The 16,220-nt window shown below is 39.2% G+C and overlaps 1 protein-coding gene across 1 annotated transcript; it reads left to right on the top strand.

Moving 5' to 3' along the window:
• Positions 1-4,461: 4,461 nt before the first annotated feature.
• Positions 4,462-8,907, top strand: LOC129774399 (uncharacterized). Its single transcript, XM_055778131.1, has 2 exons — positions 4,462-6,474; positions 8,830-8,907. The coding sequence occupies exons 1-2, from the start codon at positions 4,462-4,464 to the stop codon at positions 8,905-8,907; spliced, it is 2,091 nt and encodes a 696-aa protein (XP_055634106.1).
• Positions 8,908-16,220: the final 7,313 nt, after the last annotated feature.

Below are 16,220 nucleotides of genomic sequence, written 5' to 3'. Positions count from 1 at the left end.
GAACTGAAAGGAGTATTTAGAGAAAATCGTGGTGTCGATGATAATTCGATACAGATGGGTGCCATTGACTATGGATTTGATATTGAAGAATACGAAATTTGTGACAGTTTGTGATATAAAATTATTTGTGTACGAATGCCGCAATCGACAGTCGATTCTAATTTGCGCTGGATATTTCCTCGGAGGACTCGATTCCTCCTTTGAGCATTAATAATCTCTTTCTGGCAAAACGAAGTTGTATGATAATCACATTTTTCGAATGATAAAATACTGAAGTTTTCTGTCAATCTCCTTTCAACTTCCAACATCTTTTTCTCCCGTTTGTCGCTTTTCAATTCCATTTCTCCTCTGCAGCCGGACCTAACGGAGTATTTAGCGAAAACCGAGGTATCGATGAGTGCCATTGACTATAAATTTGATAGTGAAGAACACGATATGATATGGTGTAGTGGATATTATATTACATATCAATATTTGTTTACGAATGCTGCAATCGATCGTCGTTATTGGGAAGAAGGCCTTTTTTTGTGTAATTAACTGTGTAATTTCTAGGAGGAATCAATTCCTTCTCAAGTGTTAATAATTCTGCTCCGGATCAACGATTATTCCAGTTGTCGGGGCTTGGGGAGTGGGTACTATTTGCGCTGGGTATTTCCGAGGAAGAATCGATGCCCCGTTTGTGCGTTAATAATTCTTTTCCGGCTAACGAAGTGGTATGTATAAGAGATGAAATGTCTGAGATTTATATGCTGGTTACTAATTTTTTGCTAAGTCAACGTTAGTCCTACGTCCACTTTGCGGTTATATCAAAGATATAACCCACTTCTAGTTTTTTGACAGCCTAATATAATTGCGTAGTTCTACGTCGGAAATATGCGGTCGTGTGCTATATACAACCTCTTACAATTTTTTTTTGCGTGGTGTGTCACCTCGGCAACGAGCATAAATTTGAATTGTTGGATCGATTCTATACTGGATATCGATCACTACAGCCATCTGCCGAGAAAATAGTGAATTTATTTTTCCGTAGCTCTCTTGTTCGGTACGGACAATCCTTCGATACATTTCATGTTTGAATTCATTTGAAAAACAGTTTAATAATCTCATTCAGTAGTAGTAATTTTACTCATTTGATACTTACGAACCCATTGAAAATACCAATTCAACAGCTCGGCAAACTCAATTCGCATCGTAATACGGTTTTCCACTGAGTTGTTTCAGCTTTTTCAGCTGAAAAGCATCAATTAATCTAAATTAATCTGTATAGCTTGGGATGACAAGAGATAAATTGGTCATTTATTCATGCATTTTAACTCATAGCCATTACGAATTCGGAATTAAATGCCAGCTCATATTCATACCGAATGAACTAAACTTTTCAGAGTGATTTTCTCACCTATTGGCGTAACATCGATCGATGAAAACAATAGTGTAGTAGTGTACAAACCCATATTGTAACTGAAATGTCGATCATTCCCCGAAAATTGATACTAAATTCGCTTATCACGAATGCATGAATATGCATCCTTTCGCAGTATCGATGGATTCCATCAAGCGGAAGGGTGATTCAGAGAGAAAACAACAAGCATAAACATGAATTATTGAGCATGCAATCCATGGCTCATTGTGTTCCCGTCCCACACTGCTATGACAAATTGCAGCTATAAATTCATACAGAGCTATGGAATTAATATTTGAAGCTATGGTATTGGTCCTTCTCTCACGCTGTCTCCATGGGTCTCTTCTCGGTGCTATCGATTGCAGTCGTTGTTCATTTCGGGACACCTTGCCGAAACTCTCATTTGTCGAAAATTGGCTGGTTTCATCGATGCAGTTTTTAATTTACTTTGTGACAAAGGGTCTGTTCGGGTATGGAAGTGAAAAGTGCCCCAAAACTAAATCACACGCTCCATGGCAAATATTATATAGGGTACTAAATAAGAAATTTTGATTATTTTTTTGAATTCCTATGAGGGTCAACACAGGATCTATGGTGAGAAACGTACTGTTAACGCGTTACGTAATTTATGGAACTATTACTGCTCGAAATCATTGTTATCGATATTATATCGCCGGATGTTTCAATAATTGCTTGTGTAGTAGTTTTCCCGCATTACTATAAAAAGCCAAACTGCACAGTAGTCGCTCTCTTAGTGGTGAATAAATTCGCATACGCATCACACCGAATATCGTAGTACATACTTATACTCGGCGGAGCAATAAAGCTAAGTATTTTCGCAACGCTAATCTAGAGTACTTATTTCCTATTTCGCAAAACCCGAAGAATCGCGGTTACATTAGTTTTTGGTCCTTCGAACCGGATAAAAGACTCTGTTGGAAATAGTACTCGTGATTAGCTATCGGTCGGTTCGGAGTGATATAGTGATAAATCTGTTCTGTGGATCACATGTGTGATCAAATATCGACTGTCTGAAGAACTGTCTAAAAAAGACTAAAGTGATAGAAGTAGAAAGAAAAATTGAAAAAGTGAACTTGAAAATTGTACAGTTAAAACGAAGTGTTCAACCAGAAAACTGTAAACTGTACCCGTGGTTGTGTGTTGCGGAGAATCCTCAAAATTACGGAGTGGCGCGTTCCATCTGTATTGCAAAAGTTGTCGTGCAACAGGCGTGCCTATCATCATTTCCCATCTATTGTTACACCCGAACGGCTTGGTTTGGGTAGCGTGGCTGGACAGCGTGCTCAATACCGTAGCGTGGTGCGGTTTGGTTCGACGCGATAATCTGCGAGACTGTAGGTACAATTGCATGATTTTTTAAGGAATTACTGAGTACTAACCAACCGGCTGGATCACTGATTTTTGCATAACGAATGATAAAATTAAGGTGAGATTTTTCTGAAAAGGTTGCATAGTTTGGTTGGCATTTGACAGACACGTGGAGTCTATTGTTCTAGCGCTATTGTTGCAGTGGAATCTATTGTTCTAGCGCTATTGTTGCAGTGGAATCTATTGATCTAGTGTATTGTATGGAAATCCATTGTTCCAGCGATATTGTTGTAGTGAACTCTATTGTTCGATAAAAGCAATGGCTTCCGATTTGAGAAGACTTACAAAACAAGAGCGTTTTTGTTCAGATTCACTTAAAACGCTTGACCGCGTGATACAAAATTATTCGATAGATACCGATAAGGATAAGCTTGAAGTTTGGAAGGAAAGATTAGAAAATATTTTCCAGCAGTTTGTAGAAATTAAACTTGAATTAGAGCTTTTGGAAGAAGATGATGAAGACGAACAAACGAAAGAGTTAGATGTTATAAAACAGAATGCACGTGCGGAATTCGAGCTCAATTATTTGAAATTGAAGAGTTTTCTTGTTTCTGAAATTGGAAGGATCAAACACTGTGACGAACAAAGAGCCAACAATCAAATTAATCATTCGTCTGTGTTATTACAATCTCGCGTCAAATTGCCCGAGATTAAGCTGCCTCATTTTGACGGTTCAATAAAAGAATGGACGACATTCAGAGATGCATTTATGTCCCTTATCGAATCAAATAATCATCTTACTAACATCGACAAATTTTCATACCTGATATACTCATTGTCTAGAGATGCAAAGCGTGTGGTTGAGGCTATAGAAATAACCTCAGACAACTATTCAATAGCATGGGAGCTATTGCAACGTCGGTATGAAAATAAATATCTGATTGTTAAAATCATATGTAGAATCTCTTTTCGCTGTGGAGCCTTTGCGAAGGGCATGCTATGAGTCGCTGAATCGTCTCGTCGACGAATACGAAAGAAATCTCAGAATGCTTGAGAAGGCAGGGGAATCTCCAGTTGAGTGGAGTACACTGTTAGTATTTATGCTGTCCTCTCGTCTCGCTACATTGCGTTACTGGGAGACGCATAGAAAATCATCTAGCGTTCCAACCTATACAGAACTTATCGATTTTTTACACGACCACATCCTAGTTCTTCAGTCTGTTGCTGCCTCGAAGGCGCGATCAAATGATACGTATCGCCCCAGTGCTACGTCTCGTTCTAGTACTACAACAATTATGAAACCATCCTCGGTTAATTCAGCAGTCACTAACCTACACAAATCATGTCCGTTTTTCAAGCAATCGACCCATTCTCCCTTCCAATGCGAACTATTTCGAAAAATGTCTCAAACACAACGGTTTGAAGCCACCAAGAAAAATGCTCTTTGCATAAACTGCCTCTCATCGTCACATATCGTCAAAAACTGCACTAGCGGAGCATGTCGGATATGCAACCAAAAACATCATACAATGTTACACTAGCAACGTTCACCTATACTGCCAAACCAATCGAATAAATCTCAACCTTCGAAATATATTACGTCTGATACAGTAATTCAGAATAGAAACTTACAACCTTTGCAATTGTACAATCCGCAGTCGCGTACTGAGAACCAAACCCCCACAACACCCGCCATTCCTACACAACCAACTACTTCGACAAGTTATCTTTCGATGCCTTTTGATAATAAACAGCGTCCAATTAACTCAACCGTAATACTATCGACGGCACTCGTCAAGGTTCTTGACCCTTCAGGATATTTCGTGATGGCACGCGCTCTCCTGGATTCAGGATCACAATTGAATTTCATTTCGGAACAATTAATTCGGAAACTGCACGTAAAGCGAATCAAGGAATTCGTGCCAATCAGTGGTATTGGTTTATCGTCTACCGCATCCAAATACTCAACAATCGTTCGAGTTCAATCGCATCGAGCAGACGTGGATGCTACCTGGAAATTTAACATCTTACCAAAAATTACGATGGAATTGCCACATCAAAAGATTGATATTTCTCATCTTGATATTCCAACTGATATTGTTCTCGCTGATCCTTTATTTAACGAAAGGAGCAAAATCGATTTAATTATTGGAGTAGAAATATTTTATGACCTATTACGAGATGGTCAAATTAAATTTGGTCCAAACCAACCTCTGCTGCAGAACACCGCTCTAGGTTGGATTGTTTCTGGAAGGGTTAGTAGTCAACACATACAGCCATCTATAGCGAATGTTGCTCATGAGAGTATTCCGTTTATCGAACAACAATTGGTACGATTTTGGGAAATCGAATCGTGTCAAACGAATAGTGTGTTATCTAGAGAAGAATCTCTCTGCGAAGAACACTTCGCCAAAACGACAGCACGAGACTCTTCTGGTCGTTTCGTCGTAGCTGTACCCAAGAAGGAAGCTGTTATCTCCCGCATTGGAAATTCCAAGAATATTGCCAGTCGTCGCTTTATGTCTCTTGAACGCCGTCTCCTCTCCAATCCCGAATTGAAGGAAGCTTATTCGAAGTTTATCCATGAGTATTCACAGTTGGGTCACATGAAATTGATCGATGATGCTAACGAATCTGGACAATCTATTCTTACCTACTACATTCCCCATCACTGTGTCGTGAAACCTGATAGTATAACGACAAAACTGCGTGTTGTTTTTGACGCTTCCTGTTCGTCAGACACGGGAGTTTCACTCAATGATGCACTTATGGTTGGACCTCAGGTACAAGACGATTTACTGAGTATTATTTTGAGATTTCGCATACCACAGTTTGCTATTATCGCCGATATTGAGAAGATGTATAGGCAAATTCTCGTAGCAGAAGCTGATCAACCGTTACAACGTATTGTGTGGAGAGATTCGCCAACTCAGCCGCTTCAAACGTATCAATTGACAACGGTCACTTATGGTACCTCTGCAGCTCCATATCTTGCAACAAAATGTCTGCAAAAATTAAGAAAAGATGGATCAATAATTTATCCAGAAGCCGCAGTGATAATTCGCAACGATGTATATATGGATGATTTGCTGAGCGGTGCAGATAGCATCAACAAGGGGAAAGAACTGTGCAGTCAACTAATTGAACTGGCAAATTCTGCTGGTCTTCAGTTTCGCAAATGGGCTTCCAATAGCCACGAAATATTAGAATCAGTCCCAATACACCTGAGGGATGAACGCACTCTTTTTGAACTTGATTCTTCATGCGCATCGATAAAGACCCTTGGTCTACAATGGGACATATTATCAGACAAATTTCTTTTCGAGATTCCAAAGCACAGTCGAAATTTGCCACTTACAAAACGTGTTGTTCTCTCGGACATTGCACGACTGTTCGACCCTCTGGGGCTAGTAGGCCCAGTAGTTATTCAAGCTAAATTATTCATGCAAGAACTTTGGAAGGAAGGGAAAGACTGGGACGATTCACTGAATGATAATTACCATCTTCGATGGATAAACTTCCGCAACAATCTTAGTGATCTAGCGAAGCTAGAAATTCCACGTTGGATGATGACGTCATTTACCAACGAGTGCACGGAATATCATGGATTTTGTGATGCATCAGAGCGAGCGTATGGTGCATGTATCTACGTTCGCACAATCTCGTCAGACGGTTCCATATATGTACGCTTATTGACTGCGAAGTCCAAGGTCGCCCCAATTGGAAAAACTAAGAAGGACACAACTGTATGTCTTCCTCGTCTTGAGCTTTGCGCAGCCCTTCTACTTAGTCACCTTTACGAAAAGGTCCAATCTTGCATAAAAATGAAGGTAAAGACCTTCTTCTGGACGGATTCAACAATAGTCCTCCATTGGATATCCGGCAGTCCATCTCGCTGGAAAACATTTGTTGGCAATCGTGTTTCCGAAATCCAGCGAATTACCGTCAACAGTGTTTGGGCACACATGCCAGGCATAGAAAACCCTGCGGACGTAATTTCCCGCGGAATGTCACCTGAACAATTGAAGGAATTCACTATTTGGTGGAACGGTCCTCCATGGCTTTCGCAATCGCCTCGTTTTTGGCCTCCGCTCACTCGTCAAACTGGAGACAACTTCCCTCCAAATGAATGTGTATTTCTTTACGCGCGATGTGTATTTCTTTACGCCCAAACGAAACCTCCAAATGAGATTTTTTCGTTGTATTCGTCGTTCACAAAATTGACACGTGTGGTTGCATTGTTGCAAAGATTTATTCATAATATTCAAACACGAAATGCTACAGAGAGACGCTTTGGATTTTTATCGACTTCCGAGATAAATAATGCCACCCACTTACTCGTAAAAATTGCTCAATCTGAATGTTTCGCTCAAGATATCGCTCAAATCAGACGCTATGGACAAGTTAAAGCTAACTCCTGTCTGAAATCACTCTATCCAATAATTGAAGATGGAATATTGCGTGTTGGTGGCCGGCTGCGCAATGCTCCAGTCTCTTATAATCAACGACATCCGATGGTGCTCCCAGCTAAACACCCTCTCACTGCAATTGTGATGGCATATTATCATAAAAAATTTCTACACGCGGGACCACAATTGCTCACAGCCGTTGTTCGTCAGAGATTTTGGCCGCTTCGTATTCGGAATACAGCTCGTCAAATTGTTCACAGTTGCTTCAATTGCTTCCGGAGCAAGCCAAAGATTTTAGAACAACTGATGGGAGAATTACCCCCTGAGCGTGTAACGCCAACGTTTCCATTCATAAGAACGGGAGTGGACTTATGTGGACCTCTTCATTATCGCCCAAATCGGAGAGCCACTCCGATAAAATGTTTTGTAGCAGTGTTTGTCTGCCTTGTTACCAAGGCGATTCACATTGAATGTGTCGCGGATCTGTCCACCAATGCATTTATCGCCGCCTTAAAGCGCTTCGTAGCTCGAAGAGGGAAACCGGAAACAATCGAATGCGACAATGCACTCAATTTCAAAGGCGCACAGCGAGAACTCCAGGAGCTTAACAAATTATTTATGTCCCAACAACACCGAGAGCTCGTAGTCAACACTTGCGTAAACGACAACATAAATTTTAAATTCATTCCTCCTAGATCGCCAAATGTTGGTGGGATCTGGGAAGCGGCTGTGAAATCCCTGAAAAAACATCTTCGAAGTACTATAGGCAACATAATTCTCTCAATGGACGAATTGCTTACCATACTTGCTCAAATTGAGAGTTGCCTCAATTCTCGGCCACTTACACAGCTCACTACAGATCCAAATGACTTGGAAGTCCTTGCTCCTGGGCATTTTTTAGTACATCGCAATCTGACAGCCATACAAGAACCTAGTCTTGAGACCGAACCATCAAATCGACTAGACCGTTGGCAACAAACCCAAGAGTATGTTCGCAGAATATGGAAGCAGGCGCAGGCGGAATATTTATCCGGTTTACAACCACGAACGCGATGGACACGTCAACGTAACAACATTGCGCAAAACACCATGGTATTGCTGAAGGACGACAATCTTCCTCCACTCAAATGGAGATATGGACGAGTTCTACATGTTTTCAAGGGAACGGACAACAATGTGCGTGTTGTAACAGTACGCACGAAGGATGGTGAATTTCGCCGAAGCATCTCCAAGATCTGCATCTTACCTATACAACAGCCTACGCAGTCATCGAGTGGCAAGGCCACTGAATCAGACGCAGAAATATAACACGTCAACGATCGCAGGATACCACTGCGCAACGCTGGGAGGTCTGAGGGCCTCCCATCCGTGTAAGTCTTGTTAATTTAATAAATTATGAAAAAACTAATAGAATGTTCCATCTTCCATCGGTCGACGATCGTTTGCTCCAACCCACAACCAAGAGCAACCCCCCAATTGAGAACCAGGCAATGAGGTGCTGCCCTGCTGAGGTGGAACTGTTGCAATATCATCAGAGTAAACTGGAGCAGATACACTTTTCAATCTTCATTCGCACAAATCAGGATCATCGTCCTAAGGTTTAGGACCCGTGGAGGCCGGTTGCCTCCATCCAGTTAAGTGTTGTTTTAATGCTTCATTACTGTTTAAAAAGCCGCCCATGTTTTATTCCAGTATAATCCAGCAACGACGAGCGACGGTACCAAGGGATCCAGCGTTAATGGTCCAGGACGAAGAAAATCCACCGCTTGATGAATCCCGCTAACCAAACTGCCAAGGTCCATTCATAGGCAACCGAGTGTTCGGAGAAGGAGCCACACCCAGGAGACACACACGATTTGAAGAAGGAGTCAACCCCAGGAGACGATGAACCGATGGAACCCGAAATCACTTGCAAGCAGTAACCAGAATACAAAGAAAGGAGGAGAAGCAGAATTTTAAAAGAAACGTTTACACTCAGTTACTAGAAATGAATTAAGTGGAACTGAAGTATACCGTGAATTTAGACAGATAGATAATTTAGAATTGAATTGTTAAAAAGACGCCTTTTTAACGGTGGCCGGCATGTTAACGCGTTACGTAATTTATGGAACTATTACTGCTCGAAATCATTGTTATCGATATTATATCGCCGGATGTTTCAATAATTGCCTGTGTAGTAGTTTTCCCGCATTACTATAAAAAGCCAAACTGCACAGTAGTCGCTCTCTTAGTGGGGAATAAATTCGCATACGCATCACACCGAATATCGTAGTACATACTTATACTCGGCGGAGCAATAAAGCTAAGTATTTTCGCAACGCTAATCTAGAGTACTTATTTCCTATTTCGCAAAACCCGAAGAATCGCGGTTACACGTACTTTTCAATGTTTTTCACGCCATCCTCGATATCTTTCGTTTTCTGAAATTAACCCTCAAGGACCCAGATTTTTTATTCGTCTAAAAACCCCATTTCACCTTTTATCTCGAATTTCCGACTTTTATCATAAAATACTTCTAGCAGAATGCTGCCAGCATAAAACCAATGTGTGTGTGATAGATGAAAATATTCTAAAGACGTTCCAATGGGGGTGATAATTGAAAATAATGTCTGAATAATTTGAAAAGAAAATCCGTAAAGCCCGTCTAAAGGCGGCTTGAGAGAACTGCGCTGCGTGAAAATATCCAATAATTGAAAAAAAGATCTATTTTGTTCATTTTCTAATATTTTGTTATTATCCTAAAATCTATAATAGTATTGTATTCATGTGTTCATGAAAAGTGCTTCAAAATCTTATCACCAACGCTATGGAAAATGTTGTATAAGGTACAAGCAAACCATTTGTCATGCGTAAATGCGAAAACAGAATAGAAACATACGGTATGAGGCATGATGTCGACGCCAACCTCTCTCAGTTTCTATTCTGTTTTCGCATTTTCGCATGACAATTGTCATGACAAATGGTTTGCTTGATAAGGTATCAAATTGGAAAAATTAATTAATTTTTCTGAGTTCCTATACTATCTCTATATATAAAAATGGATTTCTGTCTGTCTGCCTGATTCTTATGGACTCGGAAACTACTGAACCGATCAACATGAAAATTGGTATGTATGGGTTTTTGGGGCCGAGGAAGGTTTTCGTGATAGTTTGTGACCCCTCCCCCCTCTCTAAGGTGGGGGGGGGGCTGCCATACAAATGAAACACAAATCTCTGCATTACTCGAAAATTAATCTAGCAAATGAAACCAAATTAGGCAAATTAGGCAGAGTGTAATAAATGTTTCTATTGTGGTTAGACTCTCCACCCCCTTCTCTAAGAGGGGGCTGCCATACAAATGCAACTCAAATTTTTGCATTACTCGAGAATTAACAGCTATCCATTAATGAAACCAAATTTGGCATGTGGAGGTTCTAGGGTGCAATAAATGTTTTTACGGTGGTGAGACACTCTCTAAGGGTGGGCTGTCATACAAATGAAATACAAATTTCTTCATAACTCGAAAACCAATCAAGCGAATGGAGCCAAATTTGGCATGTGAAGGTTTTACGGGGCACGAACCGTTTCTATGGTAAATACACTCAACCCCATTACTCCATTTGATGTTTGCGCTAGCAAAATTGATCTTTGTTTGAAACTGGAAATGGATTTTAATGTGATGAAACGTACTCCTATATCTTCTTCTATCTATACCAAAAAAAGGATCGTCGGATGTCTAAAAACAAAATTTGGGCGGGACGATGTTTGCCGGGTCAGATAGTTCACTATAAGAGCTGTAGTGAAAAACGTAGTTTATCATTGGTTCACGCCATACTCAATAGGCTTGGAAAAAAATTCGAGAAAATACACAAAGTGCGTCTATCATGGTGTTCCATAACAAATTATAATTTTTTTTTAGAAAATTTAATTTTAGAAATTAAAGTTATTTTTTTTGTATTTCGAAATTTTTGATTTTTCTTAATTTTAAAAATATATCTGTTATAAATATATCTGTTTTTGATATTTTTTTTTCAGTATTTTAGAACGTTTTGTGGCACAATATTTTAATAACTTGAAATTTTGGAACTATTAAATGAGGTTTTGAGACACAGTACTGCTGTGTTCGTACTTGTTTTTTTTTATATTCATGATTTTTTTCCATAATGTATCAAGTATTGATTTTGCGTTGGAAAAAGTATATTGATTCAGAAGGGACATATTTTGAAGACGATAATACATATAAATTTAGATGATAAATAAAGTATTTTCTTCAAAAACGCAAATTCCCGGCATAAACTTTAAAGAATGTATTACATATTTAGTGATCATAGAGTTGAGCAATCACAACTCGAAACATAGAATATTTCCAATTGTGATAGTAGAGCGGTGGAGATTGTGTGTCAATAAACATTTAAAATACCAAATATCGTATAACACTTAACACGGATGAGTGTAACAAAATTCGTTAATTTTAATTCATAAGACTAAAAATATCAATAACCCTTTTTTTTATAGAACTAAACATACCAACCTCCGTTTTATTTATAGAACTATCCAATTTCGTTTAAAAAAAATCGAGATGCCGAAAAAAATGGACTTTTCGATGATAATTTCATCATAGTAAAATGCACTATGAGTAATTTTCCTATATTTTCTTTTCCAAGCTATTGAGAGTGTCGTGAAAAAAAACTACGTTTTAGCCATAGCTCTTATAGTGAGCCATATAAGGATACAGAAAAATTATCTAATTTTCTAATTTGCAGCAATACTTTTCATAGCGCTGGTGATAAGATTTGAGGCTCTCTTTACGAATACACGGATACAATACAATAATAGATTTTGGTAAAAATTAAAAAATGCTTGGAATTCACAAAAAATGGAAATTAATAAAAATATTGAAAATTTATTAGATACTAGCTGTACCCTGCCACGCTTTGCTGTGACACATTGTGGTTGCATGGTTGAGTTGAATTTTTCATATTTTTATGTTGTAACAACAATCCTAGATGTGTTTGGTTGTTTTGTATATTGTATCATAGTTTGAGCTCAATCGGTTCCGTACTTTTCGAGTTTTTAACGCGCACACAAACGAACAGAAAGTTTTTATGTATATAGAGATAGATGAGGGAAATCGGTAAATTTTAAATCACTTCGAAACACAATTTCAGTTCAAGATTTTATCAAACACGTGGAAAAAAGATGTTTCCTTCACATAGAACACATATTCATTACTGAATAGTCGATTTTCATTAGAAGTTCAATTTCAGAAACGCACTCTGGTCGTAAGTATATAAAATCATTTTTCTTCCAATTTTCCAATTTTTTATGCCGTAACAACACTTCTTGAAGTGCTCAATCGGTTCCGCACTTTTCGAGTTTTTGACGCGTACTCAAACGAACAGAACATTTATATATATATATATAGAGAGAGAGATTTTCGAACCGCGCGGTTCTCGAAATATGCTGATAAAAGATCACCAATATAAACACATAAAATAAATACACAAGTAAATAAATATACATATACAAATATACATAAATCAAAACTAAACCTGTAATGGGTATCAAAATTCTAAAGAAAATCAAAATTTAGAATTTTTTTTGTACCGTGCAACACTGTTAAAAGTGGAGGCGATCTGGCGTTGTGGTAACATCCATACCCCTCATGCAGAGATTACGAGTTCAATTCTCACTCTCGACATTCTTCCAAAAATGGAAGTAAAAGTGACGAACCAACCGATATGTGTTGAAAGTCACTATAATAAAGAAACAAAAACACTGTTAAAATTCTCAAAAAAAAAAACTTCACATATCTAGAAAAGGTGCAGAAACACATTTAAATACGAATTAGAGTAGTAGTGAATCTCTAAATCCCTCCCAAAAAAAAAATTCAATATTTAAAGAGTTTTTTTGGTACCTCAATTTTCAATGAATTTTTTCTCACTCAATTTGAAGTTTTGCTTTTGCTGTTTTTCATCCCGTTTAGCGAGTGGAGTTCGATAATTGGGTTGAACTTGCAGCCCAGTTATTGAACGTGTACTGTATAATGTAATCAGATACGATTTTCATGTGAAATCGCCTTTTTATTCTATGTTTATATTTGGGCAATTAATATGTTTGATGTTTGTTGTGTTTTGAAGAAATCAAACATCCTATTAGATATCCACCTGAAGAGGTTGTAACACAAATGTTCACTGGTTGCACCAACGTAAAAATCTTATTATACAGTTTAGGCAAGTGGCAGACCGTTCGCCCATACCGACTACTCGGGATCAGATGCAATACCCAGCCAAAAGAAAGCAAAAAAAAAATGGGATTGTGTTTCAGTGAGTGATTGACCTGAACCAACCAAATTGCACAAAGAACACTCAAAATGACGCTTGGGACTAGCAAATCATTCTCGTTGTGCAATTTCTGATGATTCGAGCTTTAAATGGTCAATAACGACGCCGGCCACGTCCTTACAGTCACCAGGGGAAGGGAAGGAATGCTAGTATGATATTCGCCGCCCAGAAGGCCAGAAGGGTCGCCTCTATAGCGTGGTTCCCTAGCGAATATCATGGAAGGGATAGTTGTTAGTGGGGGAGGTAAGAATCAGGATTCACTGAGGTAAGTGATGTGAACGGAACTATCGACCACTCGACGAAAAGAAAAACTGGAAATCAAACGCATTTTGTATCGACATAATATATAAAAGGGTGACCTGAAAAGGTCTCCTCTGCAATATGATCGTAGCTCCGGTAAGTGATTTGATTTTCTAAGTGCGGAAACAACTACTTGACGAAACGAAAACTCGAAAATCAAATATAGTTCGTAGCGGCTGAAGATATTGAAGGGTGACCTGAAAAGGTTTCCTCTGTTCGACGAAACGAATACTCAGAACTCAAATGAATTTCGCAGCGGCTGAATATCCTAAAGGATGACCTGAAACGGTCTCCTCTGCAATAGAACCGGAACTCCAGTTAGTGATTCGGTTTTGTAAGCGCGGAAACAACTACTCGGCGAAATTAAAACTCGAAAATCAAATGCGTTTCGTAGAGAATAAATATGTTATAGGGAGGCCTGAAAAGGTCTCCTCTGCGATATATTAGACTGATAATGTCCTTTGTGCCTAGTCGCACGTAATTCATCTTTATTGTCACATTGTGTTATGCTATACTCGTCGAAAATTATACACACATACACATGCACGGATAAAGAAACATTTCGCGACACGGAACCGAGTGAACGACGAATTGGCATATTGGCGTATAAATACAGGTATAAATACGAAACAAAGTAGCTGTTTTTAAATGCATCATTGCCCCGGTGGTAAACCACGCTATGCCAATGTGGGGTACATGTGCAGCCACGCATAAGAAAAAACTGCAGGTTGTCCAAAACAACCTGCTTAGGATGATCCTTGACGTCCCTTTCGACACCAGAATAAGTGAACTGCATAGGGCTGCAGATTGTAGAACCATACATGATCGAATCGAGGCTTCGGTAGAAAAATTCTTTGGGAGTGTCTCACTTTAGGAGTACCCGCTCATCCGAGCGTTGGTTAGTTAGGTGTTTTAAATTTTTTAATTTAGGCTAAGTAGGATATTTCAATTTAAACAACCTTTGATAGTTAAATATCGTAATAAAAAATAAATATATGATGAACTTTATGCACAATTCAGATGTGAAATGAAAAAAAAAAAACAAAACAAAGGCTGAAAATTCTGTATTGTTTCACTTAAAAAAAATGTCATGTAAACAAACGAAATGAAAAGAAATATATTATAATTTAAATTGCAAAAATTGCCTCTTCATCTAATACGAACACTTTTTTTTTTATTTACAAAAGTACTTAAAAACAAGTTCACAATCGGTATCTTCACGGAAAACTTTTGAGCTGTGATGGAAACAATGCATCGACAAAATGAACACGACACTCCGACAGAATAAAATAAAACTAATGAGGAGTAACAAATAATACGTCTATCCACGACGGCTGCTCACGAGAGACTCTCCCTAAAGGCGAACCATCATCTCTGGAGCAAAAACGAATTTTGTATACTTATCTATCCCCTTGATTATGATGTGCCTGTTGGTTACGTCTTATCTCAAAAAGAAACTAAAACGGATAAAGGTAATATTATATTAGGCTGTCAAAAAAGTCCTGCGGTATTTCCGCGAGGTGTCGTTGTAAGCGCGTAGTTCTAGTTGTATTCATTGTATCGAGTCATACTCGGTATTTTTGCGCGATATAATATAGTCCTTGACAGTGTTTTGTTTGGTTAAGTCGTTCGTGAGTTATAGTGTCGCAAATATGGAGCAAAATAAAGAGAAAATCCGACATATTTTACAGTACTACTATGACAAAGGCAAAAATGCATCTCAAGCTGCCAATAAAATTTGTGCAGTTTATGGACCCGATACAGTTTCCATTTCCACCGCACAACGATGGTTTCAACGTTTTCGTTCTGGTGTAGAGGTCGTCGAAGATGCGCCACGCTCCGGAAGGCCTGTCGTCGAAAATTGCGACAAAATCGCTGAATTAGCCGAGAAAGACCGGCATAGTAGCAGTCGTAGCATCTGCCAAGAGCTGGGGATAAGTCATCAAACCGTTATTAACCATTTGAAGAAGCTTGGATTCACAAAGAAGCTCGATGTATGGGTGCCACACACGTTGACGCAAAAACATCTTTGACCGTATCGACGCATGTGAATCGCTGCTGAATCGCAACAAAATCGACCCGTTTCTGAAGCGGATGGTGACTGGCGATGAAAAGTGGGTCACTTACGACAACGTGAAGCGCAAACGGTCGTGGTCGAAGCCCGCTGAAGCGGCTCAGACGGTGGCCAAGTCCTCATTAACAGCCAGGAAGGTTCTGCTGTGTGTTTAGTGGGATTGTCAAGGAATAATCTCTTATGAGCTGCTTCCCTATGGCCAAACGCTCAATTCGGACCTGTACTGCCAACAACTGGACCGCTTGAAGGTAGCACTCATGAGGAAGAGGCCATCTTTGATAAACAGAGGCCGCATTGTCTTCCATCAGGAAAACGCCAGGCCACACACTTCTTTGGTGACGCGCCAGAAGCTCCGGGATGGCTCGGATGGGAGGTTCTTTTGCATCC

This window comes from Toxorhynchites rutilus, chromosome 3 (genome assembly GCF_029784135.1).
Source record: "Toxorhynchites rutilus septentrionalis strain SRP chromosome 3, ASM2978413v1, whole genome shotgun sequence".
NCBI classification, from domain to species: Eukaryota; Metazoa; Arthropoda; class Insecta; order Diptera; family Culicidae; genus Toxorhynchites; species Toxorhynchites rutilus.
The sequence above is the reverse complement of the archived record's forward strand: the minus strand, read 5'-3'. Positions and strand labels throughout refer to the sequence as shown.

Excerpts from the sequence above, each read along its gene's own strand:
- LOC129774399 (XM_055778131.1), top strand. The coding sequence starts at position 4,462 with ATGCCTTTTGATAATAAACAGCGTCCAATTAACTCAACCGTAATACTA. Across the intron at positions 6,475-8,829 it reads AAACTAAGAAGGACACAACT|TATAATCCAGCAACGACGAG; the intron begins GTATGTCTTCCT and ends GTTTTATTCCAG.